This window comes from Calliphora vicina, chromosome 4 (assembly GCF_958450345.1).
Source record: "Calliphora vicina chromosome 4, idCalVici1.1, whole genome shotgun sequence".
NCBI classification, from domain to species: domain Eukaryota; kingdom Metazoa; phylum Arthropoda; class Insecta; order Diptera; family Calliphoridae; genus Calliphora; species Calliphora vicina.
In genome coordinates this window covers 30,458,968-30,471,592 of record NC_088783.1, presented here as the reverse complement: position 1 = coordinate 30,471,592, position 12,625 = coordinate 30,458,968, and the positions used below count along the sequence as shown (strand labels likewise).

Here is a 12,625-nt window from a genome sequence, read left to right as displayed (position 1 = left end):
ACAAGAAACCTCTGAAGTGAGCATTGGTTAAAAAACGCACAAAATACTTATGCGGCCAGACATGAAATCGTAATATTCTATCATAACAACGCTAGGCCACATGTTGCAATACCTGTTAAAAACTATTTAGAACTAAGTGGTTGGAAAGTTTTGCCTCACCCACCTTATAGTCTATACCATAGAGAACAAAGAGCGGAAACTAGAAAAAAACTCAAACAAAAAAATTACTCAAAATAATCACACATACGAATGTTGTTTTTGTTTTCATATAGTTTTTTCTACTAATACATTCTCACCACTTAGGTTTTTGACAACTGAGTTAGGTCTTTGACAGGAGTGTTTCCGCTCTATGTCTATTCTCTATGGTCTATACCTTGCCCCACCCGACTAGTACACAGAAAAAACAGATTCGTGATAGCAACCGAATTTGTTGCTAATCGAATGATTCTATCTTAGTGACCGAATTTTACAGTTGTCGCTACAATATTTTGGAATTCTTCTTTATCAACTGACTTTCTGCTGTTAGAACTGAAAAATGCTATGTGTGCAACCGAATCATTCGATTGGCAACAAATTCGGTTGCTATCACGAATCTGTTTTCTCTGTGTATTAGTTTCGATCAATGCAGAACGCTTGCTCTCGATCTCTTCACTTTGAACTAGAGATGCTAATCGGGACTGATTTTTGAAAATCCCGGGGATCGGGATTTGGTAAAGAATCCCGAAATCCCGACCCGGGGTTTATAAGAAAGAAACGTACATAATTATGTCTTTACAATTGAAAGTAAATTTTTTATTTAGCAATTACTTAATATTTATTAGACACTAAAAAGCATACTATTGCCTTTATGGTTTCGTCTGCCATTCTGGAACGAATTTTGTTTCCGACATATGCTGCTGCCGAAAAACATCTTTCATATTGGCAAAACCGTTTGCAAATATTTATAACAAATCTGCAAGTATTTTCCTCTTGTTCCTTCGGAAATAAAGTGCAAGTTGCAAATCCACATTATTTGTTTTTTTACATTTATTAAAAATATCTTTTAGACTTTGAGCAATTGAAATATTTTCATTTTGTTCGAGCTCCTCATCTGAGATAAAATCAATTTCGTTCGGAGAGGATTTAAATTGAGTTTTGTTAGATGACTTACAAAAAATGTGAAGGATTGATTTTCCAGAGTCCCACTCTAGGAAAACCAAAAATACCGCTTTCTTTTATTAACTATGTTGTAGCAGGAGTTGCGCTTAACAACTTTGCTGAACATCACTTTGCGATATTCGGGCATGTAGAATGTCAAAATGGATTTGGAAAATCCCGGGATTTAAAATTAAAAATCCCGGGCTTCGTGATCCCGGAACGGTAGTCCCCGTTTGGCATCTCTACTTTGAACAGAGTATCCGTAATTGGCTTGATTCGTTCTTGGCCTCAAAAGATGAACAGTTCTTCTAGCTCAGAATCCATATTACCACATAGATGGGAAAATGTCATAGCTGACAAAGGCCAATACTTTGAATTAATTGATATTCACCCCTATTATGTATGTCTTTGTGGACATCACTTTGTAGTCGTTGTCACTTCGAGTCGACATCGACATCACCTCGACGCTAAATCGGTATTTACTAACAATGTTGTGTTGATGTCGACTTGTTATAGATAATTTAAAAGAAATAAGTATCATCCCTATGCATTTCGTGACAGCTGTTGATTTTTATTTATTATTCGTATAAAAAATGCCTTTTTCTATTGGATTCCAAAGAAACAAACAAATCCTTAAGCTTCAATGTAATGAAAAGAAACTATGATTTGAATATTTCGAACACCGGCTTCGATAGTAAATATTTCATATGCAACCGGCACTCGCCCGGTCGAAATAATGTTTTACACTGTGGTAGTACGTGGCAGGATAATTTTTTTTTTATTTTGTTTACAATAGATAACTCCGCTAATAGCAATATTTTTTAAGTGATTTAAAAAGCGTCAATAGAACTGACTTAAGCCTGAGTTCATCCCAACCATGGCAGAATCTACCATGCCCAACCATGTTTAAAATTAATTGAAAAAAATAATATATAAATAAATTGTAGCTCTTGTACCTTCTGCCATTACGGTTTCAAATTGCTTCCCAATGCTGATTTAATGTTTTTAATTTCTCTAATCACAACTATTTTAAATTTTTGTATGAGTCGTTGTCAAATACCGTGTTGATAGAAAAGACTCGTTTTCAGACAATGTCGACTTTAACGCGTCTTAGAAAATTTCAAATTGCTGTCAATAGTTAACAATTGTTATCGATATTGACTTCGCAAATATCGTTTTAGCGCCGTCGACGTGACTTAATGTCGACAACGACATACATAATAGAGGTGATTGTACAAATGTTTTAAAATTAAATATTTCATTTAATGTTTTTTTTAATAGCTGCAATTTTGAACAATTTCTCCATCATGTAAAATTCTGAGTAACACACTTATCACACAACCCTGCAACAAAAACCCCTATATAACATTTATTTACAACTTTGAGCCCCAACTGTTTCATGGCCTTCAGATGAACTGCCCCAAAGTGTATGAGTAAATAAATATTGTTTGGTTATCTGATTTGATTAATGGAGTGTGTTATAAAGTTTATAACAATAATCGTGTTAGGAATAAATTATCAAAAGAAATTAATCAAAACAAACTTTTTTCATAAATTCAAGACAGAGCATTCGAAAGTGACTCAAAAAGAGAGAAATGATTTTCAAAAGATTTAAAAAAAAGTATTAAAAATCTAATATATCAGCTATAGTCCCGGCCCGGCAGCTATTTAAAAAAAAATCGATCAACAAATGGCTGAGATATAAGGAATAAAACAGGATAACCTCGATTTTTGACCTATTGTTGATCTATAGCATTATTACTAAGCCATTAATATAGACAATATGGATATCTAATGATAGATAATTTAAAGTCCATTGCAACGATGTATATAAAGCTATAGTAAGTTGGACCTACAGTAAGTCAAAATCGGAAAAAATATATTTTTTCATAAAATTAATGAAACCAATAAAATGAAAAAAAAGAATTTTGAAAAAAAAAAATTGTTTGCTATAAAATTGTTAAAAATAAATTATTTTTTAATTTTGTTTAGCTTTTTATTTTAAAGTATAATTGATTGGTGATTCGGCATTATTTACACATTACATTATTTATCAAAGTTAGATCTTGGAAGCATCGAAAAACTGCAAAACAAAACCACTTTCAATTCACACAAATACTTAATAACTCAATAAACACATTCCTTTAAATATTTTACAGACTTTTCTAACTTATCTAATCTAAAATCGTATAATATTAACAAACATTTATATTAAATTAATATTTTTTGCTTAAATCTTTTCATCTCCTCCAACAGCATAATTTCTTTGGCAGTAAAACGTAAAGTATTAAAATCCAAAGAAGTATTAAAAGAAAAACTTTGCAAAAATAAAACAGAAAGACAGACAGACAAGCTACCAGCATCATGTTGCTAAAGGAAAACGAGTAAAGTTTAATAAAGAAACCTACAACATTAGCATGACTTAAAAATTAGCTTTTCAATTAAGCACATTTACAACAAGACGAACTGAGCAGAGAACAGCTCTAGTAGTTGAATAAGTATGAAACAAAAACCCTCAGCAACAAAAAGAAAAACTTAAAATTAAGCAAGTTAAACATATAAATACAAAGAAATAATAGAAAACTTTGTCCATAGCATATAAAACATTTATAAGAGTGCTAAAACTTTATGAAATCTTCTCAGAAAATATACACATACAGTATATATTTTATATAAAACAACTAACAAGTTAAAAACCATTTAGACAAGATTGTAACTGGCAGCCGGCAACAAACTAACTCAAACATTCACAACACCTGCAGCTGCAACAATTTATAATAAATATGGACATAGAAGAGAAACTGTTGCTGGATAATGCACCATCACCTTCATCATCAACTTCTATTACTTCTGCTACACCACGTCTAGTGCGCACACCATCACCTTCCACAGCCACCAGTCCGCATACACCACCTCTACAGCCCTTGGTGCAAACATTTACGGCACCTTTGCATCGTAAAAAAGGTCGTCTACAGCGATCCGAACGTTTGCAGACAGTTGACAGTGGCTCGAATTCATCAAGCGGAAATAATTCAACGTCAACACCTACATCCTACTCGGCATGGGAAGCATTGGTTAAGGAGAGTTTTGGCCAAATTGCTTGGCCAATTAAAATAACATCATGGGAATTGGTAGATGATCGTGTTAAAGTTGTGCCAAATAGGTAAGTGTTTAACAAATTATTTAAAATTTTAGTTACAAAGATTTGACCTGAGATTGTTGAATTTTTTTTGGGCACAATTTATAACATTTATGGGTAAAAGAAATAGAAAAACAATTTTTAATGTTTGAGTTTCAAAAGTTGAAAAAAAAATGGCAAACTTTTTTACAAAATAAAACAGTTTCTAATGCTTGAATTTTTAAAAAAAATATATTAATCGAATAGAAACATGGTAAATAAATTATAAATAAATTAAACACAGACAAATACACGAAATTATTTCTTGAGCCAGCCACCGCCTAGACCGTCACCAAGGCCACCACCTAGGCCACCGCCTAGACCACCGCCAAAGCCAGAAGAAAAACTGGAACTGGATGCATAACTGGAAGAATAGCCGCCGCCTAAACCCCCGCCATAGCCAGCTCCCAAACCACCGCCATAACCCCCTCCAAGGCCACCACCATAACCACCTCCGAAACCGCCACCACCAAATCCACCGCCATAACCACCACCAAATCCGCCAGCACCACCTTGCCAACCATGACCTGACTTATGCCAACCAGTCGAAACAGGTACTGGAACACCTACTGGCACTCCTACGGGATATGGCACTGGAGTATGAACAGGAACGGGGGTATGAATTGGTACAGGATAGGGTACAGGGACATGTTTGTGAACCTCTACGGGCACATGTACAGGAACTGGCACAGCAATAGGTTGCTGAACAGGATAAGGAATACCAACGGGATAAGGCACACCAACACTGTGAGAATGTCCAAACTTTTTTCTAAAGGAGCCACTGATATTATTGAAACACATTAACAGCGTTAAAACGCCAATCGATAATTTAAAATTCATCTGAAATGCAGTAAAAAAACACAAAATAATTAATTAACGATTAACAATGGAATAAAAGCATTATTTTTTTTAACCATATTTGTTGTTTATTTTGATATTTTTTATACACTTTTGATTATTTTTGTTTATTATTTAATAACCCTACCACTAATTTTGTTCTCTTTCCGTTTAGTTGCGAAACTTTACTAAAATTAAAATAAATCTATCAACACTTTAAATAGACATCAACTTTTAACCATCTAAACTATTAAATATGTTTGCTTATTATTCAAGGGAAAAAGTAATTTCGTATTGTTTTGATTTACTGTTTCAATTTGCTCAACTACAGAAAATATAAAGCTTAGATTGTGTAGGTGTTTAATTAAAAACTAAATTTGTTTGGTTTTTTATCACCACATGGGTTTGTCACAAAAGTTATCAATGAGATAAATGTGTTCTTTCATATTAAAATAAACTGTTTTGCTTTTGAAAAGTGGTTAAAAATATCAAAATGTTTCCTGTTGAAAATAATTTTCAACAAGAAAGAGTGTTATATTCGGCTATGCCGAATCTTATATATCCACCACCCATGTAATACGGCCACCGATTGTTGTGCATTTTGTATAAAATATATCATCCGATTTGCTTAGTGTTTTTAATTTCTAGTACTAGAAAATATTAGTAGTAAAATTCACGTTGTACCGTCCGAACAAAGTTTTTCATACATTTTGATCCAAAACTTTTTAATGATTCAACCCATTTTTGGATACATTAGCAATAACTATTTGTGGCAAATATAGATTTTCTACGTCTCCTCGAATTGGAATACTCGGATGGACATTTTGTTCCGAAATTTTTTTCGTTGGAGCGATTTCGCGCTTTTTCAACACCAAACATATCTGATTAACAAAAAAGATTTTTGAGAAAATTTCACCCACATTTTAGAATATTTTTAACAGCAAACATTTCTAATTTACACATAATATTTGCGAGAAAATTTATCCCTCTAAGTCCGACCCTTCAGATCCTATCATTATAAAGTTATTCTCGGAAGTGGATATTATTTGGGAGCTGCGACTTGCATAAAATTTAACTTCGAAAACAATTTTGGTTAATGTATTTTTCGAATGTGGTCCTTATATGGGAGCTATGAACAATTATGGGGCGATCTTCAGACCATTTGTATATATATTAGTATTATTTTTGTCGAATTTTAACCTGATAACGATATCTGTAAGCAAGTAATGCGTATTTAAATGATTTTCGGAAGTGGGCTATGGTCAAATATGAACAGATCCAATAAAAAAATAGTTTTTTGATTTCTTTTTATTTCTACTGAATTTTATATGGATACTGCCATTCTATAGGCATTTATGTACCACAGAACCATATTCCGGAAAGAAATTTGCATGAGTGCTAGGAGAAATCATGGATGATTCTTATCATTCGCTAAATCGCATGATATTATATGCAATATATTTAAAGAAAGTAGCAAATCATTTTTGAAAAATATCAACTTTTTTGGAGTTTGTATCACATTTTGGTCTATAACATTGGTGCTTGACCGATTTTGGCCATTTTTTGATCAGAATATTTAGTAAACATTTTATATCCGTATATTCTTTCCACGAGGCCCTATCGTGCCAACAACAGGAGGCGGACGGACATAGCTGGATCGTCTTAGAATTTTATAAGGACATATAATATACATATACTTTTAGCTTCTTCGAGAAATATTTCGATATGTTACAAACGGAATGACAAACTCAATATAACACTCATCCTTATGGTGGTGGGTATAAAAATACCTATTTTGTGACAAAAAAAAAGAGTTTAATTCTATCAATTTGCTATCAACGATTTTTAAATAAAACTTTGTAATGACTTGCATATGTAGTTGACAAATATGTTTAAAAATTACTAATATATTTTTTAAATCAATATAAAAGGCAATGGCCAAAAGTGAAATTTTTAACAAAATTCGATATTTATCAATTAAAATAAGACTGCTATATTCTGCTGTGCCGAATCTTGTTTACCCATCATCAATATTTAATGTTGGCCTTCTATGGGAACTTGAATCAGTTATGGCCCGAACTGTACACAATTTGAAAGAGTGATTAACTTCTTAAAACTTTAAACGACTTATGTCGAAATTTGTCAAAAAAAAAACTAACCGCTCAATATAAAAATTATCAAAAATACAGCCACATAAAAACCTTGACCCGGAAGTTGTGAAAAGTCTCTCTTCATCATTCATCACACAAGAAGTATATTTTTTATAAAATTTTACCTCAATTTTTTAGCTCGTTCTAGTGCTTCTAAGTTCTTTATCGAATTGCGATCTTAAACTTTATACGACTTTAACTCAGAATTAGCTTTGGCTCTGTTCGCACAAGAATCGGCGCATTTAACTTTACGAGCCGTTTTTCTGATAGAAGTGTTCGGTGCTCTTTGAAAGAGTTGTTCGTCTTCTTTTGTCTTACCAATATCTGTAGACCTTTTTTTTTCTTCCTGATCCAGGTTTGTTTTTAATACTGTTTAATGGCTTTGGAAATAGTGTGTCGCTTAACTTCAGATCTTTTGGTATTTTTTGAAAATCCATATTTTTATTTATTCACGTACCTACTTTTCTTTCCCTATAAATTTTGACCGAAATAACAGTTGAAAATTAATGATTTAGAAAGGATAATATCAGACATATATTTTTTTAAATTTAAGGTGATTAAAAAATTAATAATTTGATGGACCAAGTATAAGTTTTGGCTGGAATAGTGTGTCTAATTGGTTATATTGGGGTTAGAGTCAATTATGGACCTAACCTTACAAAAGTTGGTACATAGTAGGGTATTCATTCGACTAATGATCGTTCGATAAATCGAATAATTTCTTACGAATAATTATTCGAACAACTTAAAAATGGCCATTTTCGAATAAGGAATAATTCGAACACTTTTATATAGAATAATCGAATAAATGTTCATATATATTTAAATTTATTAAATTGCTTAAAATTTTTCATAATTTCAAAATGAAATAATTAATAATGACTCACAAAAATTTTATTGTTTCTGAAATTCGACAAATAACTAAAGACAAAGGGACTTTCGATCACTGTAGATGAGTGTTTCGATAGCTCCTTCTATTAATATATAAAAATTACTGCAAAAAGTTACAATTCTAAAAACAAATCTTTCAAAATTTTTAACTTAGGACTTGAACCAATGAAAACAAAAGATAAGGCATAAAATATTTGTTATTTAGCTGGTGAAATATTAGAAGAATCGCAATTAATAATCAAAATATTAACTTAGATTAAAGTGGAGTTGAATGTGATGGAGAATGTGATTTTGAAACGGTCGTCGAAAGTGATATTGAGGATGACATTTATAATGATAACGTTGAAATAGATGAAGGTCATGATCTTGAAATATATTTAGGTGATGTTATTAACCGCGTACGTGTAAGTGTTGCAAAATATTTAATAAATCGAATGATAAACGCAAATATTGCAAACTAACGTTTTGCTGCAAGAAAAGTATGGAGATTTTGAACATCGTTGAATATCTTTGTCTAACATGGTAATAAACTTTTTGCGTATTTGTAAATGCGTCAATCATGCACTGACTTCAAATTAGCCACGTTCACTGACAATGATATCAAACGTTGGACAGATTTGTGCAATTCCATAAGACAACTTGATTAAGCAAAGATTCGGAACCCTGATAGAACTTGAGGGTATAATACAATTTGTTATAAATAATTTAGAAATAGTGAATAATTAGTTACTCAATATAAAACCCGAATTAATGAACGACATAAAAAAGTTCTTATTACATTTATATTGTACTCGAATTCAGGATCATGTCCAACTAGCTAAAATTTTTGAAAGCATAGCTCCAAAACGGAATCTAAAGGGTTTGCTAGTCAATTGTTTTGTGGCTTGTACGGGAGTTAATCTGATCAGAATATTTCTGTTGAAAATTTAATGATAGACTTTGTTTTCGAATGTTTTTTAATGATCAATACTTGAATTGATAACATTAACGTTATTTTTTTTTTCTTTAACAATAAAATATTAAAAAATGGACATCAAAACTTCATTCTTTACTTTTTTAAAAAAATTTAAATTAATCGAATAATTCGATTAATTTTAAACGTGTGATCGAATTATTCGAACGATTTGAAATCTCTTATTCTAATTATTATTTTTATTCGAACAAGATAAAAATCGAATAATTCGAATACCCTAGTATATAGACATAGGTTCATATAAAACTAGATTTTGTTCAATTGCATAACGATATCAATTACTATAAGGAAATTATGAATAATCTTTTTGAATAATCACCCGCTTTTCGCCATACTTTATATAATTTCAAAGAACTTAGAACTATTATTTTCGTATAATTTTGTATATGAATTATTTTTAAATTAAAACAAAAAAAATTATATCTGTATTGCAGCATAATTACCATATTATTCAGAATTCCGGAGGGACATTTGTATGGGGGCTAGGTGAAATCATGAACCGGTATTGAGCATTTGCAATACCAAATAAACCTTATCAACAGAGAATATTTTGAACCAGATAGCGTTCCCAACAGACGGACTGACATAACTAGATTGTCTTAGAATCTTATTAGGACTAGGGGGGCCGATTAGCAAACGATATTTTACCATAGATTTTTCGATTGGTTTTGGCATGAAGAAAAAAATGTTATCACAAATTTCAGAAAAAGTAAAAAAAATTAATTTTTCTCAACTTTAATTTTTAAGGTTATTTTAGTAGGCAATAAAAAAATCGGCTGATTAATTTTATTTTAAATTACCTTAAATATTTAAAAAAAAATTATTGAAATTATTCTACTTTTTTATATCTGGGCGTCTCGAAAATGTTTTTTTTTTTTTTTGATATGTCGTAGTGGAAATTTCTTTTCCTCATGCCAAAAGCTATCGAAAAATTGACGGCACAATATCGGTACATGTTTTTTTTTTTGATGATGGGTATAAAAGTACTTGGAATTTTTCAAATATCTTTACATATTTAATTGAGTTGATTTTCCTCGAAATTGTTACTTTCAAATTTGAAACTCTGAAAAATACTGTATCAAAACGAAATTTAAAAAAAACCAATTTAATCCAATATCGTTGTAACGCTATTAAACAACCCAAATAATTAAGTAATTTAAATCAATTGAAAGCCGATCATCAAATACAATACAGAACGTATTGAAATATTAAACATTAATCGACAACACACTTTAAAGAAAATTATAAAAATGATTTGAACGAGGTCGTTCAACCACTTTAAACCACAAACTGACTCATCTCATAAATAAACCTTCAAAATAGTTCAAAACCTTTCAAAACCACAACTAAAAATACTTTTACCCCAAGCCAATATACACATATTAATTGCTTTGGGGCCTTTCCACTATATCAAAAGCCAGATTTTTTGTATGATTTCAATAACGTGGTAAAAACCCCCAAAATACAAATGGAAATTAAAAATCAAATTCGTATTCGTATTAAATTAAAAACAAAAGCACGAACCAAATAGTTAAGACCCATTCATGTATCTTAAAGATAGTTTATTAAATTTTGTAGATACTCGCACTGATAGTTGAAATGAAGTTCAATATAATTATCATTATCTCTATAATAATGTAGATTTTAATGATGCTGGTATGATGTAGTAGATTTTTGAACTAAACTTGTTTTACGCACAGTGTTTGTTTTTTATGATGACAAATATTTTTGTTTTCTTTAAATTTTGTGTTTTATTTTCTTTAATACTCTGCCTTAATGTAAACAGCACATAATTTATGTTAATTTATTTTGTTAATATTTCGTTAATATTTTTGTTCAAATGCAAAGCATCTGCTTTTTTGTTATTAAAATTCATTTCAACTCATAACAAATCGTGGGAAAATCATTAATAGAGTTCATTTCCGAGTTGAGGGTCAGTGGAGCAAATAACCTGCCAAAAATTAGCATTTTATTAGAATATTTTTTTTAATTTTTTCGCAAATGGAAATACATGAAACTGTATTAGAATAGATTTCCGCAAAATGCTGAAATTGGCAATAAAGCAAATGTTCTATGAAATTAAGTGTGTTGAAAGATTTTTAGGCGTGGGAGTTTTTCAAATAGTAAGTTTTTAGTATATAAACTAAGAGTTGGAAAGTAAGAAGACAACAGTTGCTAAAACCACTTAAACTATTAAGTAAGAAAAACTGAAAAAGAGACTAAATAAACAGTTATTTAAAAAGGAATATATAAATAATGTTTCACAAAGTAAGTTGCAGCTTAAACTAAGTAAAACTTTAAACAAAGTTTTATTAAAAATAAATTGTTTCTTCCAGATATTAAAGCTAACTTTGGTGGTCATGTGTTTGGCAGTGGCAGCAGCTCAATACCAATATCAAGGGCAAGCTGGTCAGGCCGGCTATTATCCGGGGCAAACTGGTCAATATAGACCATCTGCTACTGGTCAAGCTGGATATTACCCCGGACAAACTGGTCAATATAGTGGTCAAACTAGACCTTCTGCTGCTGGCCAAACTGCCTACTACCCCGGACAAACTGGTCAATCCAGACCCTATCAACCCACTTCCCAATACCCACAAACTTCCTACCAACCCTCATCTGCTGGCTCAGCTCAACGACCTGCTGCCGCTACAATTGGCTCACCCGACAATCGCATCTTAGGTTTACTTGGTGGCGGCAATAGAGGAGGTGGTCTCTTTGGTGGTCTATTGGGAGGCGGCGGCGGTGGTGGTGGTTTATTGGGCAATCTTTTTGGTCTTGGTGGTGGCAACAGAAACCCAGTTGCTCCCGCCTATCCTGTACCTGCACCTAGCTATGGCGGTTATCCTGGTGGTTTTGGCGGTGGCTACCCCGGTGGATTTGGTGGTTATCCTGCTTATGGCGGTGCTGGTGGTTACTATGGTTAAGTTGCTATTACATCCCTGGTGTTTAGCAAATTTACGAAAGTATTATGTTTTCCTTGTTATAGTTTTAAGAATTGTTTCTTGTTGAATAAATACATTTTATTATAAAACAAATATCCACAACTAGTTCTTTAATTCTCATGAAAGTGTTATGTACTTCATTCAGATAATAAATGAATGCTAGTGCGTGGTAGTTATTAATTGTAAAAACCTATAATTTCTCTGGCTACATTTCTTTTGGTTTTGTCTATTTAAAAACCATGACTACAAATTTCTTTGTTTTCGAAAAATAGCTACTACAACTGTATCATTGTATCTTTAATTTATATTTAACAACCTAGGTAACATTATATAGGTTTAAGAAAAGTATTTAAATACAAAATTTTAGCAACAAAATTACAATAAACAAAGTGAAAGGGAAATTCAAAAAGTCGTAGACTAATCGATTGAATTAATAATTTTCTTTATTCAGCAAGGAAGGCTGTGGATTTTCATTAATCCACAGCCTTCCTTGCTGAATAAAGAAAATTATTAA

General features: G+C 31.5%; 1 protein-coding gene across 1 annotated transcript; it reads left to right on the top strand.

The window, feature by feature from the left end:
• The first annotated feature begins 11,422 nt into the window (after positions 1-11,422).
• LOC135958325 (uncharacterized) lies at positions 11,423-12,093 on the top strand. Its single transcript, XM_065509228.1, has 2 exons — positions 11,423-11,434; positions 11,503-12,093. Exons 1-2 carry the CDS (start codon positions 11,423-11,425, stop codon positions 12,091-12,093), a joined length of 603 nt encoding a protein of 200 aa, XP_065365300.1.
• Positions 12,094-12,625: the final 532 nt, after the last annotated feature.